The sequence below is a fragment of the Vitis vinifera genome, chromosome 19 (genome assembly GCF_030704535.1).
Source record: "Vitis vinifera cultivar Pinot Noir 40024 chromosome 19, ASM3070453v1".
NCBI lineage: Eukaryota > Viridiplantae > Streptophyta > Magnoliopsida > Vitales > Vitaceae > Vitis > Vitis vinifera.
In genome coordinates this window covers 24,442,834-24,466,333 of record NC_081823.1, presented here as the reverse complement: position 1 = coordinate 24,466,333, position 23,500 = coordinate 24,442,834, and the positions used below count along the sequence as shown (strand labels likewise).

At 31.7% G+C, this 23,500-nt stretch overlaps 1 protein-coding gene and 1 non-coding gene across 2 annotated transcripts; both read right to left on the bottom strand.

Annotated features, from left to right (window-relative positions):
* Positions 1 to 3,107: 3,107 nt before the first annotated feature.
* Positions 3,108 to 4,220, bottom strand: LOC100251285 (exopolygalacturonase). Its single transcript, XM_059735147.1, is given in 6 exon segments — positions 3,108 to 3,505; positions 3,507 to 3,532; positions 3,634 to 3,704; positions 3,707 to 3,781; positions 3,784 to 4,144; positions 4,209 to 4,220. Coding segments are annotated over 6 exon segments (741 nt in total). The 3' UTR covers positions 3,108 to 3,309.
* An 88-nt stretch (positions 4,221 to 4,308) lies between these two features.
* On the bottom strand, positions 4,309 to 23,321 carry LOC100241033 (uncharacterized). Its single transcript, XR_009465291.1, has 8 exons — positions 20,174 to 23,321; positions 20,007 to 20,073; positions 19,785 to 19,905; positions 19,137 to 19,207; positions 8,456 to 8,583; positions 8,277 to 8,343; positions 5,207 to 5,290; positions 4,309 to 4,616 (listed from the first exon to the last, which is right to left on the bottom strand). It is a non-coding gene; the product is annotated as an uncharacterized LOC100241033 (transcript).
* Positions 23,322 to 23,500: the final 179 nt, after the last annotated feature.

Sequence of the window (23,500 nt, the reverse complement as noted above, 5' to 3'; positions counted from 1 at the left end):
ACTTGCTTCATCTTGAATTTAATTTGCTCCGATTTAAGTTTCTATCATTGTGTCTACCTCTAGATTTGATGTTTAAGGTGGAACTTAATGTTTCCCCTAGTTCTCTTTGGTGTATTTTTTTCGCTTAGAATTAGACCTTGAACATCCTTAAATACCATCTTCTTCCTCGCAAAAGAATTGATCACTATTGTTACCATTGCGATTCAACTTTTAGATAGAGGATAGGAGGATCAAAGCTCAAACTTCATCATTGAACTTGATTTCCACTAAACTTAGTTGTGTTGTGATTGTACTAAATTCATTGATATGAGCTACTACAGATGCACCTTATGTCATTCACAAATTGAATAACAACCTCATAAAGTGCACTTTATTTGAAGTATATGACTTCTTATACGTGTCAGAGAGAACTGCCATAAGACCCGTCATGGTCTTCTTCTTCATTATGTTGAAAGCGACATTCCAAGATAACGTTAATTGGATAACTCCAAGTGCCTGTTTGTCGAGTAAAGCCCACTCTTTATCTTTCATATCGGTTGGCTTTTCTCATAAAAAAAAAAAAAGGGAAATGCATGTCTTTCATATATAGATAATCTTTAATTTGCATTTTCCAGAAGGTAAAATGTTCACCATCGAACTTCTCAATTATGATGTTCTTTCTTCATCTGTTGCCATCACTCCCACTCAAATCTGGTTCCTTAGGAATTCAACAAAAAGTGTACTTTTTACAGTACCTTTATACCTATTAAAAATTATAGAAAAACTTCTACCTAGAGCTTTAAACTAGTAAGAAAGTTCCCAAGAAAGATTGGAAGGATCACAATGATCCCATTTAAGACCTAGTCTCCTTAGACATAAATAAAAGTTCCTAAGAAAAATTGGAGGGGTCACAATTGTTCCTCTTAAATTCCAACCTCCTTAGACAAAACCTCCTTATAGTACCACTAAGCTCCTAGAACACCATAGGACATGTCGTTAATAAAAAAAAAACATGGAAATGATAATAAAATAGAGTAGACAAAACAAAACACGAAATTTACGTAGTTATTTTTCTCCCTACAAGTGTTTATAAGCACTCACTTCTCACAATCCAAATCCCTATTACACCCGAGAGAATAATAATTCTTTAATTCTCAAGAGAACCTCACTTTTTCACTCAAAGTTAGACCACTCTTTTTCTTTCAATTCTAGGATAAATAGAATGAGGAGAGAAGGCCTTTATTTATAGGCTCTTTCCACCAACAGGTTTCCATGTAAATCACATGCTATTGTTAAATACAAGTGATTCAGATTTGGCCATATCCACAATTTCCTCATCCATCATTTTTTATATATATCACACACACACACAGAGTTATGTACACGCACAGACATAGCTATGAGATTTTTCATGTGTATTTTGTGTCCTTAAATCAAAGACTCTATTGCCAATAGAAAATGATTTAAAGTTCTTAGTCCAACGATAGAAATTGGAGTTTTGATTTGATAGGAAAAAAAAGAGAAAAAACATATTTTGGTTAAAATCAATTTGAAGTCTAAGTTTGAGCACCGTTTCGATTTTTCATAGTAAAAATTCAGGTCTTGCTTTGAAAATAGTTTTTAATTATCTAGAATATATAAAAAAAAAAAAAACAAGAAAGTATGTTTAACAACTAGAAAAAAAAAGATTTTAAATAGAAAATACAATGTTTCAAAAGAACATCTTTTAGTTATTTTCATTTCATTTTACTTTTTTCTAGGGTTGTTTTAAAAATAATTATACAAATATGGAGAACGACTAAAAATAAAGCAATGCATATGAAAATTATTTTTAAAATGTATTTAAAAATATACAAAATAAGTTAAGAATATTGTAGGTTCTCAAACAAACATATGTGGTATAAAATATTAGAGAATAATTTTCAAAAGCTATTTTCAAGAAGTGTTTTTTTTGAACTATTTTCTAAAACACTTCTAAAAAGAGCTTGAAATTTTGGATTTCGCAACTTTGAAATTGATTTGAAAGAGAAAACATCTCACTCAAGGTCTCATCTACTTGCACATTATCTGGGACTCTCCAAATCATACACACCAAAGATAACCTTTTAATACTTGGAGCATGTACTTTATTATTTATTTAAAATAAGTGTGGTTTCTCCTATACAATTATTGGATTTTTATATATTTTTATAAATGGATTTTTGTTATTTATTGTATCAAAATAAAATTTATAACCTAATTCAACTATGCTAAGGTAGCTTATATAGGATATTTTACAATTAATTCCTTATATAAATAGGTTTGCGTATAAAATAAAAGTTGGTAGGATTATCTCTATATATATTTTAATTAGGTCATGAGGAGAAAAAAGTTATGAGATGAAAATAGACATGAGAAGTTTAAATGTAGGTAGAAATTTGAAAAAGAATGTGAGACATTTTGTGGGGTGAAAGTCCATGGATCAGAGTGTAAATACAAAAAATGGAGAAATATAGGATGTTTTTAAGATCTTAAGTGGTTTTATATATTTTTTCTATCCTCTCAGACAATAAATTGTATGAATGATTTAATATCTTCATGTCCTTGCACTAATATGTCAGGGTTCAAGCTTCCAACTACCGAGAAACTGTTATCAACTCTCCGCTAATGCTACAACTTTCACATGCTAGCTTAAGGCCGGAGGATTGGTAAAACTAATATTACTTAGTCATCTCCAAACAACAAAGCCATATGATGGAAAACCATTCAAGATTCATCGTGCTGCAGTTTCCAAGAGCATTTCTTCTTTACATATAATTCAAATCCCAAACTACACACCTTGAGAGAATTACAACTTCAATATTTTTGTCGGTTCTTGCCATTTATTACTATTGTGTTTATCATTCTTAGCTTTTCTCGAAGTCATTAGTTCGATCACTGACCATCAAGCATTTCCAACACACCAAATACCAATCTATAGTTTTTTCTTGGTTCTAGTAATCCAAAGATTAAATTTCAAATAATACACCCTAAAGGAATTTTAATTCACTTGACTACATTTGGTAATCCAAACTGCATTAACATTAAGATTATTCTTTGGAGCTACAATTTGTACTACGGCAGCTCAATCCTCATCTAAACTTGGATGCTTATGTAAAAAACGACTGAATAGACATTTGTTTTTTCTCATGGGATCAAACTGCACATACCTTCCAAAATAGACGAGTGTTGTATTTTTGTGTGTTCATTGTAGTTTATTCACCAATAAACTAGCAGACGCGTAAGCATGAAGAGGTAGCTATATAATAGAAGCAGTACAATTTTTCAGACTTCGAAAGAAGATTAAGCATCTTAGGCACAAGTCCTTGGCAGTTGCTTGCCCAGTAGATTTGGTTTAATGTTCTTGCATTATGACATGGCTGGGCCTTCATTTTCGTTGTATTTCAAGTTGATGTCACCAAGCTCCACGTCTTGGCATGGGACTCCCTGATCACAAACAAGCTTGACAACAACCTGAGTTGAGGTAGTGCCCCGGATGTTTCTGAAGCTTACTGAGCTTAATGCGTGATGGACTCTGAAAACAACGGAAAGTTAAGTTCCAGACCAATGAAAATGAAGGGAAAAAGAGGGAAAGTAAACAATAAAAATGGAATTTTTCGTTTCCTTTAAATGTACCTTCAAGTTGCATTGGTTATGGGGGCAGTACTCTTGATCTTTGATTTTGGGATTGGCAACATCATTCAGACAATATCTTCAAAATGCATTTTAGAAGCAGTGCCTTGATGGGACGTAGGCCATGTCTTCACTCTCATGCCATTCTGGGGGTGAAGGTACAGTTCTTGACACTAATGCCAACCACAGGTTCTTCATTGGGGCACTTTCCTAGACTTCCCACACTGATGCCATAGCCGGGTCCGCAGGTTACGCTTTGGATATTAATTTGCTCACTGCCATCACCAATTGAGACACAATCATCTCCGGTCTCTACAGTTGAATTGGTTATATTGAACCCTGAGGACCGTCCAATGTGAATTCCATCTGTATTAATGCTCACTTCTGGTGCACTAATTCCAACGTTGTAGAAAGTCAAATTCTTGCACCCCAAAAGATTCATTTGAAACTGTTTGCTATCTCTTGAAGTTATGTCCTTGACCATGCTATTGGTGATGAAGTTGAATCTCAGATTCTGTTATAGATATTTGAATTAACAAAAAAAAAAAAAAAAAGACACCAAAGCTTATACTGTTAGCTAGTGTCCTCATTACGAACACAAAATGAAAGAATTACGTAAGCATATATATATATATATATATATATATATATATATATATATATACACATGAACTTACGATGGGAAGTTGGTTGCAATATGCAGAAATGGGGCATTTTCTACCCTATACAGGTTTTGCTTGGCCATAAAAAACTCCACCATAAGACAATATGAACTGGTCGATTTGTTGGAAAGCAATCCAACCAGCTTCAGCCTTGAACCTGCTGGTATCCATCGAGGACTTCACAGTGCCTTGGACATTGAAATTGATAGGAGCCTTGTAAGGGCCTCCAATGGTTATTTGCCCTAGGGCATATGTCCCATCTGGAATCATAACTGTACTCACCACAGGCGACGCACAAGCATCTCGCCAAGCATTAAGTAAGGCCTAAGAAAACATTCCACAGAGAACCCATTAAGCAAAAATTCAATTTTAACATCTTACAAATATTATAATTGCATTGCCCTCACCTGGGTAATATCAGTGTTTCCATCAGCCTTGGCCTCATATTTGGTAACGTAAAAAATGGTATCACCGAACACTTCTGTAGAAGATGCTAGCAATAGCAGAAGAGAGGTTGCTGTGATATTCATTTTTAGGCCCATCTTTGCCTTGTCCCTCTCTTCTGCTTTGTTTGGTAAAACTCGTAAGCAATTAACAATGGAGAAACCTCATTCTTCTCGAGCCATTTTATAGTGTAATTGGAGAAGCTCAAGATGAATACAACCTTTAACGAATTGTTAGCTAATCATGTTTTATAATTTCAAATAGGTTGTGAAGTTTTAACTTCCCTCCTATTATTAGCCTTCACCTTCATAAACTTTATGTGGCAAACTCTTATTACTCTAAATCCTTTATTCAGTTTTTCTTTTTCTTTTTTAACCAAACACAACCTTTTAATGCTTGACTCAGTAAAAAGATTTAAGTGCAACAAAGATTTCCTAATTATAGAGAAAATTATCTTATCAGCAACTTACAAGTAATTGTGAAGGTTGAGAAGCATGCTCCATTAGACTTGTGGTGGGTACACTGTAATGGTGCTTTAGTAGCTTCAGGATGTTCTAGTACAAATAACAAATATATAAATTATAAACAAATCATAGAAGTCCTTAAAAAATTGGTTGTAAAGAATAGATGATAACTAAGATATCAAAGATAGAATGATAAACTCAAGCTAACTCCTATACTATACATCCACAATCTACAACTTTCAATATGAATCTCCAAAACATAACTGAAGCTTATATCTTCATTGCTATAGCTTTTCACATTGGCTTGGTAGTGATTACATCTAGAAAAATATACTTAATAATCTTTTTTTTTTTCGAACATGTTGAAACAATTGTAAAATAACTTTATCAATTTAGCATATAAGTACCTATTAATTAATGATTGTAAGCATGATTTAACACACACTTACCAAATCAATTTTTTATTTTATTTTATATATAAATAAAGATAGAAAATGTAAATAGAGGTAGTACAATTACTTTATGAAAGAGTTGCAGAGTGATATATAGTGTCAAGTTATTAGATTATAAAGTTTGGTAACCACTAACATGTTGAAGCTCCTTTTAAAGAGACTTCACCTTTAGGATAAGGTTCATATACTTCATTTGATGTTGGAAAAATTATAAATATATAGAACCTAGATATATGTGAATACTCTAAGATCTTATGCCAAAAAAATTAATAGATTATGACATGCATATATATGCTAGCAAATATATTGGGCTATGAATGCTTTCAATATGCACATAAATTATGGTCAAAAGAAGGGAGGAAAATGGAAATGAAGAAGATAGTTTTTTTTTCATCATAAATCGTTTAGATGCAAATGCAATGACATAGATGTCAATCGAGGATATGATATTAGAACCCAACTATAGTTATTACTTGCTTTGGGAATGGTTTTCCAGTACTTTAACTTGTCTTTAAGTTTTCAAAGATGGGTTCAAGACCTTTAGAAATAGAAAGAATTATACTTTGATTACCTTGAAGAAAAATGATGAAAACAAAAAAGATTTGACAAGAGAATTGACTAAACGGTTATACCAATTAAGTAGTATATGCTTCTTATTCAACTTATTATTCTATTGCACATGAGAATAAAAAAATCAGTATTGCAAATAAAGTTTAAAAATTTTTAACAAATCAATTCAAAAATTATAAACAATAAAGAAATGAAAAGAAAAAAAAAATGAGATAGGGATTATAAACTTGAACAATTATAAACTTGAACAACGAAGGTTATATATATGGATGCTAAGAACATGTTTTTAAAAATTGATTGTCAAGTGATAAACCATAAAGAGACAAAAAGTAGGATAAGAAGTAGAAATTTAAAAGCTAAATAATAAAAACATAATATGAACCCTTTATGCTAACTAAGGATAGTAGAAGAGTGGGGAGAGACTTTTTCCGTCCACCAACCATTAATAGCTTGTACCTATGTTCAAGGTATGGGCAACATTTTGCTAATCTTTACCACTATCTTTTTTTTTGTTTGAATTGACATGAAAATGATCATGAATAGAATAAAAGAATTAACATAATAAATTTTCCAAATATATAGAACCTAAACATGAAGTAAGAATATTTTTGTAAACATTAAACATTTTAAACTATCAAGTTTGAGTACTTTAGGGAATAGGAAGGGTGATAATACAAGTTGACTATCAATAAAACTAAAGATAACGAAGAAAAGAGTCATCCCCATTGTTTCTTGTGTATTCCAAAGCATTTTGATTCCCAAGCTTAAGAAATTAGAGAGAAGAAAAATAACCAAATTGATAAATGCTTTAGTATCATGTCCTCCTTGCTCAAATTGTTGGCATTCTTTTGTGTATGAGAATCATAAAATCAAAACTTCAAACAAAATATAATAGTTCTTAATGAATTGAATGTAAAGTTATAAATTAATAAGCAAGACACCAAAAGAACAAAGATAGGAAGTAATCACAAACATCAAGAATGAGTTCAAACATAATATAATAGTTCTTAACAAATTGAATGTAAAAGTATAAATTAACAAGCAAGACACCAAATTAACAAAGATAGGAAGCAATCACAAACATCAAGAATGAGTACATATCAAAGATATTAAGTAAGTGAACTAACTCTTTCTATATGCATCAACCATCCATACCTCATGAACATTTATCTTGTGAAATTGAACGATGCTCAACTCATTCTCAATATTACCCCTTTAGTATCAACTTGATATGAAAAGAAAACATGACGGAACATGATCACTTAGCCACACAATTAATAGTGAATTATTACAAGAATGATATATGTTTTAAAATTAACTAATCTAATCATTTTAACAAGCATGTAAAGTCAAAACATAACTAACAATTAATTTTTCCAACATTGATGAATTAATTTAATTAAAAAAAAACCTTTCCTTTATTTGTGCTACTATATATGAGAATCATGAAAATAGAATTAAAAAGGAGCATAACCTCTTACAATATCCCTATAAGAAAATAAAAAACTAAGTCATAAAAAAAAGGATAAAAGTTAGATGACAAACCTAAAATACATATTGTAGATATCATGCTTGAATTAAAGAGTGCAACAACTCCACATGAATCCGCCATCCATTTACCCGAGAAAGTAACAAAATTATTGTAACAGAAGTTATTGCATGTATTTTGCATTGACTTGGCAACAATCATATCTGTAACAAAATAGCCTAACCTAAGAAAATTTCCAAACATGAAAAATTCAGGCACCAAGAATTGAGTGAGGTGTGTCTATATAAATATAATGAAATAATATAAAAAATCCAATAACCTCTTTTTGATATCAACAACCAATCATGTTTAACAAAGAACCAACTATCAACATTTAATCTTTGAACCAATGAACAAATCTTGGAAGTTTTTGTTAGGGTACTTAAGAGTTCTTCTTTCATTTTAGAGTCTTCAAATATTCCATCATCTCCCTAAATACACAAAATGACCAAAAGAAAGTTAAAATACAAAAGGCAAAAAAGTTGTTAATAAGATGTAGAATATCTTGATTAGATCGACTTCTTACCCCTGGTTTCTTGGAATATGAAAGAGTGAGAATTAGAGAGGCTTGTTGGACTCGAAATGATTGCTACCTATATAAAAAAGAAAGAAAAGGAAATCCTTTCAAATGATAAATTCCTCATAAGGTTCTATCTTTAAAAGAAAATCTTTCAAAATTTAAAGGCACATGTCATAATGTAGTACCTATTTAGAAACAAATGCAAGATTTTGATAAGGTGCTTCAACTCCCTTCAAGACTTGGACCGAAATACAAGTTTTTTCAGGTTTTCATGCTTGCAAAACCACCTTATCTATCTTCCAATTAATTCATCCTAATGATCACATTAAGAAATGCTAATCAATGAAGCTAGAGATAGGAAAAATTAAATTATTCATGAGCAAGTCTTTCTAAGCAAACACAGTAGAAAAAATAATGGCAATCATTTTAATTAGAGAGGAAGAGTTTTCACTCATGCGAAAGATTTCAAGGTAATGGTTGAGGCAAGTAGAATAACAAAAACAAATGACATGACAACAATCAATGGAAAAACAACTCAACTAGAATGATAGAATTGACAACTCTCAAAAGCTGGAGGTATTATTGTTTGTCAAATTTTTAATAAAACTAATCACTTCCAAAAGATTGTTAAAACATGTTTGACTATTCATATAGCTTAAAAGAAATTCCCCAAGCATTGACTACAATAAGTCTATGAAGACGAAATGACCTTGCCTATGCCAAGGTGAACATGATAAATGATATCGGTAAAATATTTAAATTTTTTACAAGAAATAGAACATTTATCGATGATATTAGTAAAGACAAAAGATAAATCAATATGTAGTAGTTGTCAAATTAGGAAGAGTTACAAATTTTGTTTTTCTTTATCAACTAAAAACTTCAAATTTCCCCTTGATAAGGTGCATTATGACTTATGGGAACCTGACCCATTACATTATGTTCAAGGTTTTCTATATTATGAGAATCATAAGATCATAACTTCAAATAGAGTATAGTATTTCTTAACAAATTAAATGAAAAATTATAAGTTATTGAGCATGACACTGAACAAAGAAAGAGACGAAGTAATCATATATATTATAGACAACAACAAATTGATCTTACTCTTTCCATATGCATCAACCTTCCATACAACATGCAAATGAAATAACTTTATCCTTATGCATTAGCTATCCATAACTTGTGAACATTTATAGTGGGAATATTGAATTGTATTATGCCAATTCTCAACATTATCCTTTTAGTATAAGTCTGGTATAAGAAGAAAACATCAAGTAACATAATGAGTGCAAACAATCAATAATGAATTATTATAAACATGTTATAAATTTCAAAATTAACTAGTTTAATCATTTTAACAAATTTGAACATAAAATATATGGCAAACAAACCTAAATTTATAATAGAGCAAAAGTTCTTTCGGTATCAAACATCTAGTAGATATGAATTAGCCATGAGAAATCATTAGGCCTATCAAAAGTTTGTTTCCTTATGGCAAAGACTTTAAGCTTGGGCAATGAACCTGAACAAACAATGATTTCCAATTTAAAAACGTGAAAGAAATAATTATTAAATCAAACCTTGGCATGTCCCAAACTCTTAGAATGCAATATTGAAAGTAACATACATGATTAGGTTGCTACATATCATTAGCAGTTAGTAATTTGAAGATGCAAAACTTTCAAAACTTATTGATCTAAGCATTTTACCAAGGCAAAATGAAAACAAAGGATTATACTGTTGGGATTTATTTGTTTCTGTTAAGGTTTGGCTTTGTCAAAGTTCTGTTAATAAGTTCCTATTAGTTAGGAACCAGTAGATAGGTTTTGACTCTTTTAGTAACTAATACCATGTCTTTAGGTATAAGACGTGGGATACAATATTTTTCTAATTCCTTATCTTGTAAAGCTATATAAGCCACCAGTAAGTGTTCAATAAAACAGGGGATGTTATTCCAGATTTGTATGAGTTCATAGCTTTATAGTTCTTGCTTTCAACAATCTGGTATCAGAGCTCCGCTAAGAGGCCTGATTGAAGAAAGTAAGAAACTACAGATTTCTTACAGAGTGTGAGAAGAGAGAATAGAGAAGAAAGGAAGGTGGAGTGAGTGAACATGGCGACAGAAAACTTTGCTCATCCGGCAATTCCAAGATTTGATGATTATTATGACCATTGGGCCATGTTAATGGAGAATTTTCTCCATTCAAAGAAGTACTGGAGCATAGTAGAAAATGGAATTCCTTCAATAGTCGAAGGATCAACGCCTACTCAAGCATAAAGAAAAGAAGTTGAAGAGGTGAGGCTAAATGATATGAAGATCAAGAACTACATGTTTCAATCGATTGATAGGACCATTATGGAGACAATTCTTGATAAGAACACAACAAAGAGTACATGGGATTCAATGAGGCAGAAGTATCAGGGCTCCACCAGAGTTAAACGAGCTCAACTACAAGCCCTTAGAAAAGAGTTTGAGATCCTATAGATGAAAGAGGGTGAGAAGGTTGATGAGTACTTTGCCAGAGCTTTGACTATTGCAAACAAGATGAAAGTACATGAAGAAAGAATGGGGCAAAACGTGATTGTGGGGAAAATCTTGAGATCGATGACTCCCAGGTTCGACTATGAGGTATGCTCAATAGAAGAGTCCAATAATGTGGACACGATGACCATTGACGAGCTTCAAAGCAGCCTTTTGGTTCATGAACAGAGAATGAATTGTCATAATGGAAATGCAAGGGATGAACAAGCTTTAAAGGTTTTGTATGGAGAAAGGTATGAAGGAAGAGGCAGAGGTCAAAGTTATGTTCGAGGCCGCGGGAGAGGCAGAGGAAGTTACTTTGCAAACAAGGCCACACTGGAGTGTTTTAAATGCCACAAACTAGGGCACTTCCAATACGAATGTCCTAGTTGGGAGAAGAGTGCAAACTATACTGAGTTAGATGAAGAAGAAGAGATGTTCCTCATGTCTTATGTTGAAGTCAACAACTCGAAACGAGAAGATGTGTGGTTCCTCGACTCAGGTTGCAACAATCACATGTGCGGGAACAAGCAGTGGTTCTCTAACATTGATGAGGCTTTCAAACACTCTGTGAAGCTCGGCAATAATACAAGGATGGGAGTGATGGGCAAAGGCAACATCCGACTTGAGATTAATGGCTCAACTTAGGTAGTCACTGATGTTTACTATGTTCTTGCTTTGAAGAATAATTTGCTGAGTATAAGGCAACTTCAAGAAAGGGGTTTAGCTATAATTATACAAAATGGGGAATGTAAGTTATACCACCCTAGAAGAGGATTGATTATGCAGACAAAAATGACAACAAATCGGATGTTTGTGTTATTGGCTAATGTGGTGCTTGAGACCTCGACATGCCTGTAAACAGTCACAGAAGATAATTCAAAGTTGTGGCACCGTAGGTTTGGGCATTTGAGTTACAAAGGGTTGAGGACTTTGCAATACAAAGAGATGGTGAAGGGTCTTCCACTTCTCAGAGCGTCAACTATAGCTTGCAATGAATGCTTTGTGGGAAAGCAACACGGAAATGCTATTCCAAAGAAGAGTCAGTGGAGAGCTTCCCGAAAATTGCAGCTCGTTCATGCTGATATATGTGGCCCTATTACTCCTGAATCCAACAGTAGCAAAAGGTATATTATAACCTTCATCGATGATTTTAGTAAAAAGGTATGGATATATTTTTTGGTTGCAAAGTCTGAAACATTTACAACTTTCAAAAACTGTAAGAGCTTGGTTGAGAAGGAGTCGAGTGAACTTATCTATTGTTTAAGCACTGATAGAGGAGGAGAATTCACCTCCAATGAGTTTAATGAGTTTTGTAGAATCAATGGTATAAGCAGGCAGCTGACAACATCTTATACCCCACAAAAAAATGGGGTAGCTGAACGCAAAAATCAAACTATCATGAATATGGTTCAGTGCATGCTTTGTGACAAACAAGTGCCAAAAGCATTCTGGCTAGAAGCTGCAAGATGGATAGTGCATGTTCTCAACAGGAGTCCAACATTGGTAGTGAAAGACAAGACCCCAGAAGAGATGTGGAGTGGAGTTAAACCCAAAGTGGACTACTTAAGGGTTTTTGGGTGCCTAGCTCATGTACATGTGCCAGATCAGAAGAGAACAAAATTGGATGATAAAAGTCTTTAGTGTGTCTTACTTGGAGTAAGTCATGAATCTAAAGCTTATCGGTTGTTTGATCCAGCTACTAGAAGAATTATAGTGAGCAGAAATGTGAGTTTCGAAGAGGATAAAGGTTGGAATTGGGGGAGGACAACTAAAGAAGTGAAGCGTGATATACTGGTCTGGGAAGATAGTGTTGAAGGTGAAGATGCTTTCTCTGAGAGTGAAGAATAAGTTGTGGAATGTATTGAAGTAGTGGTTACAAATCAAGAAGCAGAAGCAACAACTCCAACATCGATTGAATCATCCAATGAAGTTGCACCAGTTCAAGATGAAACAAGGATTCGAAGAGCACCTCCTTACTTGCAGGACTATGTAACAGGTGAAGAACTGTCAGAAGATGCAGATGTGAATAATCTTGCAATGTTTATCTCTCATGAAGATCCGGGATCTTTTGAAGAAGCTAAGAGGGATGTGAAATGGAGAAGGACCATGGACTTGGAAATTGAAGCAATTGAGAAGAATAAAACCTAGCAGCTTACTACTTTGCCTAAAGGTGCTAAGAAGATTGGTGTGAAGTGGGTTTTTAAGACCAAATTGAATGAAAAGGGTGAGGTTGATAAGTGCAAAGCCCAGTTGGTAGCTAAAAGTTATGCTCAGCGACAAGGAATTGATTATAATGAAGTCTTTGCTCCAGTAGCAAGGTGGGACACAATTCAGATGGTTCTAGCCCTAGCAGCACAAAAGGGATGGAGTGTGTATCAATTAGACGTCAAAAGTGTGTTTCTTCATGGTGAGTTGAAAGAAGATGTGTATGTGGAGCAACCACTAGGTTATATTCGAAAGGGTGAAGAAAAAAAGGTCTACAAGCTTAAGAAGGCATTATATGGGTTGAAGCAAGCACCACGTGCTTGGTATAGCAGAATTGAAGCTTATTTTGTTAATGAGGGATTTGAACGATGTGATTACGAGCACACTCTCTTTGTCAAAATAGAAGAAGGAGGTAAGAGGTTCTTAATTGTGAGTTTGTATGTGGATGACTTAATCTTTATTGGGAATGATGCATGCATGTTTGAAAGCTTCAAGAGTTCCATGAAGGATGAGTTTGATATGATAGATTTAGGGAAGATGAAGTACTTCCTTGGTGTTGAAGTTTTGCAAACTTCAGAGGGTATCTTCTTAAGTCAGAAGAAGTATGCTTGTGAATTACTTGAGAAGTTTGGTTTACAAAATGCCAATTCAGTGGAGAATCCTATTGTGCCCGGTTTCAAGCTATCAGAGGAAGGAGAAGGTGCTAGGATTGATGCTACAGTTTATAAGCAATTAATTGGGAGTCTCATGTACATTACTACAACAAGACCTAATTTAACGTACGTAGTATGTCTCTTGAGCAGGTATATAGCCAATCCTACTGACCTACATATGCAAGCAACAAAGAGAGTTCTTCGTTATTTAAAAGGAATTGTGGAGTTGGGTGTGTTTTATAAGAGATGAGAAGATGTTGAAGAACTATTGGCTTACACTGACAGCGATTATGCTGGAGACACTGATGATAAGAAGAGCACATCTGGTTATGTGTTTTTATTGAGTGGCATAGCAGTTTCTTGGGCCTCAAAGAAGCAACCAGTGGTGACTTTGTGTACCACTGAAGCAAAATTTGTGGTAACAGCTTTCTGTGCTTGTCAATGTATATGGATGAGGAGAGTGTTAGAAAAGATTGGGCACTCACAGAGTAAGTGTACTACTATTATGTGTGACAACAGTTCAATGATCAAGTTATCCAAGAATCCGGTTATGCATGGTAGGAGCAAGCATATAGATGTGAGGTTCCATTTCTTGAGGGACCTCACTAAGGAGGAAGTAGTGAAGTTGGTTCATTGTGGCACCAATGATCAAGTGGTTGATATCCTGACAAAGCCACTGAAGCTTGAAGTGTTCTTGAAGTTGCGTGAGAAGCTTGGGGTATGTGAGGTACCAAACTTAAACTGAATGCATATTGTTTTAGTTTATGGGAGGAATTATTGTTGGGATTTATTTGTTTCTATTAAGTTTGGCTTTGTGAAAGTTCTGTTGATAAGTTCCTATTAGTTAGGAACCAGTAGATAGGTTTTGATTCTTTTAGTAACTAATACCATGTCTTTAGGTATAAGATGTGGGCTGCAATGTTTTTCTAATTCCTTGTCTTGTAAGGCTATATAAGCCACCAATAAGTGTTCAATAAAACTGGGAATGTTATTCTAGATTTGTATGAGTTCATAGCTTTATAGTTCTTACTTTCAACATATATATGGTTTTAAAATAAATAAATCCATAAAAAATGAAAAGAAAGATTGGAATTTCATACCTGAAATGACATTCTTTATCAATCTAATCTTAGCTAAATATCATTTTGTGGGACATAAGAAATCTTGGACCAATCTTCAATTGTTTTCTTTTGGTATCTTTCTAATAGATGTGGAAAATGATACATTTTGAGTCTTATAAGATTTTTGAGAGAATGTATCACTTTTGTTAGTGAAATCAATTCTAGATAGTGATAAGTTTGAAGCTCGGTAAGTGATTGAAGGTTTTAGATCCAATATAGTAATGTTACCAAACCATGATAGTTCCTAATTGTGAGAGTTTGGAGAGTGGTAAAATATTGAAGCTAAGCCTCCTTTTAGAAAAGATATCAAATCATGTATATCCTAAATAGATAGAGGCATTAATGAAAAACAAAAATAGAACAACTTCTATTATGAATGCATTGTGAAAGATGTCAAGTTAGGGCACTTATTGATGTCTATGTGAGCAAGACAAGGAGCTAAAGGCAGTGGGAAGGATTTGATGTTAGGGAATCCATTGATAAGTAAGTGAGAAAGACAAGGAAATGAAGGCATAAATAAGTATGTCTAATTACCTTAGTATTTGATTTCTAGTTTAGGAAAATTGAGGAAATGGAAGTAATGGAAAAAATGTTGAGTAATGCAGTGCAAATTATGTCAACATATACAATAACTGATATTTAATTGAGAAAGACAAGGACTTTGTTGTTGCAACCTCTCTCATCCACAATCCCTTCAATTTAAACAAATATTGGTGATGTGTATCCGTTAACCATTCATAACTTGTCAAGTTTGACAACATTAATTAACTCTGAAATAGTAAATAATCCTTAAGTAAGACTAAACATTATTCTTTTGGTATTTTTCATGATATTAAATTAATTTCAATTCAATAATTGGCTAAGCCAAGTATTTTTACAATCGATAATTAATCATCACAAAAATGATTTTAAATAACATTAACAAGTGGGATAGAATAAAGACAAGAAAGTAAACAAACAATAGAGAAAATATTGCATTCAAGCATGCATGTCTAGCCTATTTGCATGAGGAGTATTAAAGATAGCATTTTCTTTGTTTGACTTCAAAATAGTAAAGATGAAGCAACAAATAGGAAGAGAGGTTGACACACAAACCTTAAATATTTGGTGGAAGGTACTTGAATTAAAAAAAAAGTAAGTTTTCTCCACTTTAGCCATCTATTACCTATCCATATAAAAAGAACATCCTGGAAATAAAATATGGACTTTGAAAAATTATTGATATCTAATTTATAAAGAAAATAATAACAATGTCAAATCGTGTCCAAATGACCACTTTTTTTTTTTTTTTTTTTACTTCTACATAAAATGAAAAACTTAATCATTTTCTTTACAAATAGTAATGGAGTTATGATGTCTAAGGCAAGGTTTAGAAACTTTATTTTATGGGGTAAGAAGGAATACATTTACTCACTAAACTTAATGATAAAGGTTGATTTCCTTACCTACGATGAACTTAGGCCCCAATATCAGTTTTCTAGAGTTGAAGACTATAAACAAACACAGCTCACAAGTGTAGTGAATATCATTGAAGCTTGGCAAACAAATCAGATACACAAGGCATGAAACTCAAGAATATTCAACCGAACTCCACAGTTAAACTGTCACATTAACCAAGAAAACAATTACAGTTTAACCATAGAAAACTTTTGTTATGGATAACATGGTGGTCTTTAATTCACAAAACATTAAATTTTTTAAAATAATAAAACATGTCATATAACATTCAAATTTTATTAGTTATATGATTATAAGATAACTTCACATATTATATTTCAGCAACAAAGAATCAATTAGTAACAACACAAAAATTTCAATGGGCTTGAAGGCAATCTCAGTTGCAAGAGGTATTGTACTCATTGTAAACTTATACCAACAACCCAAATGATTTAGTTTTAGCATTGAAGTTCTATTAAAGGAATACTAATAGTGAAAAGTTAAATATGATCCAACATGTGCAACAAACACATCCTTGACCCTAACAAGAATAGGTTAGACATTTCATAGAACAATTAAAAAGACATTAAAATCAATTACCAATATATATAAAAAAATATTATCAATTTAGTTATAATATCAATCAAATATTTTCAAAAGATTAATTAGTCACTTGATTTGAAATCCAACATGAGACCCAAGCACTAGTGCAAGAATCATCAAACCCTAATAATATAAAATGTTTTAGCTCTAAGGCACTTGAAGATTAACCTACAACAAAATATCAACTTGGAAATGTTTCTTATGCACTTAGCATGATGTTCTCGTGCCTATACGAACCAAAAAAAATAATATTTGTAAATGGAATATATATCAATTTCTTGGAAATTAAGGTTGCAACTTGGGTGAGTTGAGTTTGGTTGATGCTCAATCTGATCCAAACCAAACCTAAGAAACACTTAACCATAGCCAAACCCAACCTAATTCTCAACCTAAACCCAACCTAATATCATTTTTCTAAACTTGCATTGAGTTCAATGTATAAGATACTCTTGTATAATGAATCCTGTTAAGTGTAAATGCATAGACATGGATGTCAACTCATAAAACAATATTATTAACAAGTGTTGTTGTAATATGTCCTCATAATGAAACTCCCTTCAACATTATCTTAAGTTTTTTAAATGTAAGTACCTTTGAAAATGAGAAGAATGGTCTTGAAAAAGGGAAGAGAAGACTCATTGTGTATTAGAAATTGACTGCCATGTAATAAATGATAAAAAGATAAATAGTGAGGAAAAAAGTTTAAAATGTAAACCTAAAGACCACATTGTCAACATATATTTATAAAATGTGAACAATATACCACTAGTCCTCTATCCTTTTTGAATAATCTTGATAATTATTATATTAATGATAGAAAGACTAACATATATGAGAAACTTTCAAACAAAAATGTAAACATAAATAAAATAAAATAAAATCATAAAAATAATTATAATTACAAAAATTTATAATTCTAGCAATTAACTGCATACAAATTTCAAACTTTATTGATCTAAGGATTTTATAAACCAGGTAAATAGAAAATAAAGATGGCATAATTCCTTTTTCCAATACTTACTAGTTAACATAGTTCAAACATTATTTTAGGACTAATACAATAAATGTGACTTGGCTACATTGCATTTTGGTTATAGTTTTATTAATTTATAAAAATGAGAGCAAACAATTTGTATTCTTAATTCTATGATTTGTTTGTGTGCACACATCATGCAAACATAAGGCAAGTAGTGCAAAAAATATTTTTATTTCCCTGTTTCTCAAATAAATATGTTTTTCTATATTAAGTAACTTCTCAACCAAATTCATTAAATAATTTTAAAACGCCAAACATTTTCTACAATATTGAATTTTGACAACCTAATCCTCTAGCAATCATCAATATATTTTCTCAAAAAGAAAGAGAAGGAAAGCCTAAGCTTCTACCACAAGGTACTTGAAAATACACCAAGCCTTAGCCACAAAGAACATAGATCAATGTTTTGGTTTATAAAACACAAAAGCCACATCTAGAAGGCACTTGAAGATAAACTAAACCTTGAATATCAATTTGGAAAAATTTTCATGAATTTAACATGTTATTGCACTATCACCTATAAGAACATGTTTTTAAAATTTGATTGTTAAGTGATAAATCATTAAGAGACAAAAAGTGGGATGATAAGTAGAAATTACAAAACTAAATAATGAAAACATAATATGAACCCTTTATTCTAACTAAAGACAGTAGAGGAGGGAGAGACATTTCCAGTGCACCAGCCGTTAATAACTTATAGTTATGTTCAAGGTATGAGTAACATTTTGCTAGTCTTCACCACTATCTCTTTTGCATTGACATGAAAATGGTCATGACTATAATAAAATAATTAACATAACTAAATTTTCAAATATACAAAACCTAAACATGAAGTAAGAATATTTTTGTAAACAAGTTAAGTATTTCAAACTATCAAGTTTGAGTACTTTAGGGAATATGAAGGATGATACTACAAGTTGACTATCAATAAAACTCAAGATGATGAAGAAAAGACTCATCCCCATTGTTTCTTGGTATTCCAAAGCATTTTGATTCCCAAGCTTAAGAAATTAGAGAAAAGATAGATAACCAAATTGATAAATGATTTAGTATCATGTCCTTGCCCAAATTGTTGGTATTCTTTTGTGTATGAGAATCATAAAATCAAACTTCAAATAGAGTATAATAGTTCTTAACAAATTGAATGTAAAGGTATAAATTAACAAGCAAGACACCAAAAGATGAAAGATAGAAATTAAGTAATCACAAACATCAAGAATGAGTACATATTATAGATACTAAGCAAGTGAACTAACTCTTTCTATATGCATCAGACATCCATACCTTATGAACATTTATCTTGAGAAATTGAACAATGCTCAACTCATTCTCAATAATACCCCTTTAGTATCAACCTGATATGAAAAGAAAACATGAAAGAACATGATCACTTAGCCACACAATTAATAGTGAATTATTACAAGAATGATATATATTTTTAAATTAACTAGTCTAATCATTTTAACAAGCATGTAAAGTTAGAATATAACTAACAATTAATTTTTCCAACATCAATAAATTAACTTAATTAAAAAAACCTTTCCTTCATTTGTGTTAATTCATATGAGAATCATGAAAATAGAATTAAAAAGGAGCATAACCTCTTACAATATCCATATAAGAAAATAAAAAACCAAGTCATAAAAAAGAGATAACAGTTAGATGTAAAACCTGAAATATATTGTTGATACCATGCTTGAATTAAAGAGTTCAACAGTTCCACATAAATCAAACATCCACTTATTCAAGAAGGCAACAAGATCACTATGGAAGAAATTATTGCATGCTTTTTTGCATAAACTTAGCAACAATCATATCTATAGCAAAATAGCCTAACCTAAGAAAATTTCTAAACATGAAAAATGCAAGGACTAGGAATTGAGTGAAAAGTGTCTATATAAAAATAATGAAATAATATAGAAATCCAATAACCTCTTTTTGGTATACTGCTAGCATTTCATCTTTTGATTAATGAACAAATCTTGAAAGTTTATGTTTGGGTGCTTGAAAGTTCTTCCTTCATTTTAGAATCTTGACATATTCCATCATCTCCCTGAATGTAGAAAATGACCAAAAGAAACTTAAGATTCAAAAGAATAAAAAAAAAAGGTTGTCAATAAGATATACAATATCTCAATCAAATTGACTTCTTACCCCTAGCTTCTTGGAATATGAAAGAGGAAGTCTTAGAGAGGCTTGTTAGACTCAAAATGATTGCTACCTATGAAAAGGAAATCCTTTTAAATAATAGATTCCTCATGAGGTTCTATCTATAGATGAAAATCTTTGAAAATTTAAAGGCATAAGTGATAACTTAGTACTTATTTAGAATCTAATGCAAAATGTTGAGAAGGTGCTTCGACTCCCTCGAGGACTTCGACCAAAATACTACTTTTTTCGGGTTTTCATGCTTGCAAAACCACCTTCTCTATCTTTCAATTAATTCATTCTAATGATCACATTAGGAAATCTAATCAATGAAGATGAAGATAGGAAAAATCAAATTATTCATGAGCAAGTTTTTCTAAGCAAACATGGTAGAAGAAATCATGATAATAATTTTAATTAGAGAGGAAGAGTTTTCACTCCTGCAAGAAGATCTTGAGGCAATGATTGAGGAAACTAGAATAACAAAAACAAATGGTGTGACAACAATCAATGGAAAAACAAATCAACTAGAATGATAGAAGTGACAACTCTCAAAAGTTGGAGGTATTATCGTTTGTCAAATTTTTAACAAGACTAATCATTTCCAAAAGATAGTTAAAACATGTTTGACTATTTACATCACACAAAAGAAATTCCTTAAGCATTGGCTACAATAAGTGAAGATAAAATTGACCCCGCCTTTTATGCTAATTTAGGTGTCATGATGAACATGATAAATGATGTAAGTAAAATATTTAAAATTTCTAGAAGAGATAGAACAATTATTAATGGTATCATCTAAGACAAAAGGTAAATCAATATGTAGTATTTGTCAAATAAGGAAGAGCTACAAACTCCATTTCTTTTTATCAACTAAAGACTTTGAATTTCCCTTTGATAAGGTGCACTATAACTTATACGAACTTAACCCATTACTTTATGTTCAAGGTTTTCTATATTATGGAATCATAAGATCATAACTCCAAATAGAGTACAATATTTCTTAACAAATTGAATGGAAAGTTATAAGTTATTGAGCATGACACTAAACGAAGAAAGAGATGAAGTAATCATATTATAGACAACAGGAAATTGATATTACTCTTTCCATATGCATCAACTTTCCATAACTTGTGAACATTTATAGTGGGAATATTGAATCGTATTTAGTCAATTCTCAACATTATCGTTTTAGTATAAGCTTGGTATGAGAACAAAATATCAAGTAACATAATGAGTGCAAATAGTCAACAATGAATTATTACAAGCATGTTATAAATTTTTAACAAATGTGTAAAGTTGGAACATAAAATATATGGCAAAGAAACCTGAATTTAGAAGAGAGCAGAAGTGTTTTCATTATCAAGCATCTAGTGGATATGAATTAGCCATGAGAAATCATTAGGCCTATCAAAAGTTTGTTTCCTCATGGCAATGACTTTAAGTTTGGGCAATGAACCTAAACAGACAATGATTTCAAGTTGAAAACCATGAAAAAAATAATTATTAAATCAAACCTTGGCATGTCCCAAACTCTTAGAATTATTACAAATATATTATAAATTTCAACTAGTCTAATAATTTTAATAAATGTGTAAAGTTGGAACATAAAATATAAGGCAGAGAAACCTGAAATTAGAAGAGAGCAAAAGTGTTTTCATTATCAAGCATCTAATGGATGTGAATTAGCCATGAGAAATCATTAGGCCTATTAGAAGTTTGTTTCTTATGACAGTTACTTTAAGTCTGGGCAATGAACCTGAATAGACAATGATTTCAAGTTAAAAACCATGAAAAAATAATTATTAAATCAAACCTTGGCATGTCTCAAACCCTTAGAATGCAAAATTGAAAGTAACAGACATAATCAAGTTGCTACACATCATTAGCGGTTAGTAATTTAAAGATACAAAACTTTAAAAACTTAATGATCTAAGCATTTGACCAAAGCAAAATGAAAACAAAGGATTATATATAATTTTAAAATAAATAAATCCATAAAAAAATGAAAGGAAAGATTGGAATTTCATGCCTAAAATGACATTCTTTATCAATCTAATCTCAACTAAATATCATTTTGTGAGACAACCAATCTTGGGTTAATCTTCAATTGTTTCCTTTTGATATCTTTCTAATAGGTGTGGACAACAATAGATTTTGCGTCTTTAAAGGTTTTTGAGAGAATGTATCATTTCTATCAATGATATCGATTCTAGATAGTGATCAACTTGAAGCTTGGTAAGTAATTGAAGGTTGTAGATCCAACACAATAATGTTACCAAACCATGATAGTTCTTAATTGTGAGAGTTTGGAGATTGGAAAAATGTTGAAGCCAAGCCTTCTTTTAGAAGAGATATCAAATCATGAATGTCCCAAATAGAGACTTCAATGAAGAACAAAAAAGCCAACAACTTATATTAATAAATGCACTTTGAAGGTTATCAAGTTAGGGCACTTACTAATATCTATGCGAACAAGACAATGAGCTACAAGCAGTGGGAAGGATTTGAAGTTAGGGAATCCATTGATAAGTAAGTGAGAAAGGCAAGGAAATGAAGGCATAAATAAGTATGTCTAATTACCTTAGTATTTGATCTCTATTTTAGAAAAATGAGATGTAATTAATGGAAAAGGATGTTAAGTAATGCAGTGCAAAATGTGTTAACATATGACAATAACTAATATCTAATTGAGAAAGACAAGGACTTTGCAGTTGCAACATCTCTCCTCCACCATCCCTTCAATATAAACAAATATTGGTGATGCATATCCATCAACCATCCATAACTTGTTTGACAACATTACTTAACTTTGGAATAGTGAATAATGTTCAAGTAAGACTAAAAATTATTCTTTTGGTATTTGTCATGATATTAACTTAATTCCAATTTAATAATTGGTTAAGCCAAGTACTTTCACAATATGCAATTAATCATCACGATAGTCATTTTAAATAACATTAACAAGTGGAATAGAATAAAGACAAGAAAATAAACAAACAATAGAGAAAATATTGTATTCAAGCATGCATGTCTAGCCTATTTGCATGAAGAGTATTAAAGATAGCATTTTCTTTCTTTGACTTCAAAACAGTAAAGATGAAGCAACAAATAGAAAGAGAGGTTGCCACACAAACCTTAAATATTTGGTGGAAGACACATTTGACTTAAATAAAGTAAGTTTTCTCCACTTTAGCCATCCATTACATATCAATATAAAAAGAGCATCATGCAAACAAAATATTGACTTTGGAAAATTATTATATCTAATTTAAAAAGATAATAATAACAATGTCAAATCATGTCAAAATGACCACTTTTGTTAACTTCTACATAAAATGAAAAAATTAACCATTTTCTTTACAAACAGTAATGGAGTTAGGAAGTCCAAGGCAACACTTAGAAACTTTATGGGTGGAGTAAAAAGAAATACATTTAATCACTAAACTTAATGATAAAAGGTTGATTTCCTTATCTAATATAAACTTAGGCCCTAATAT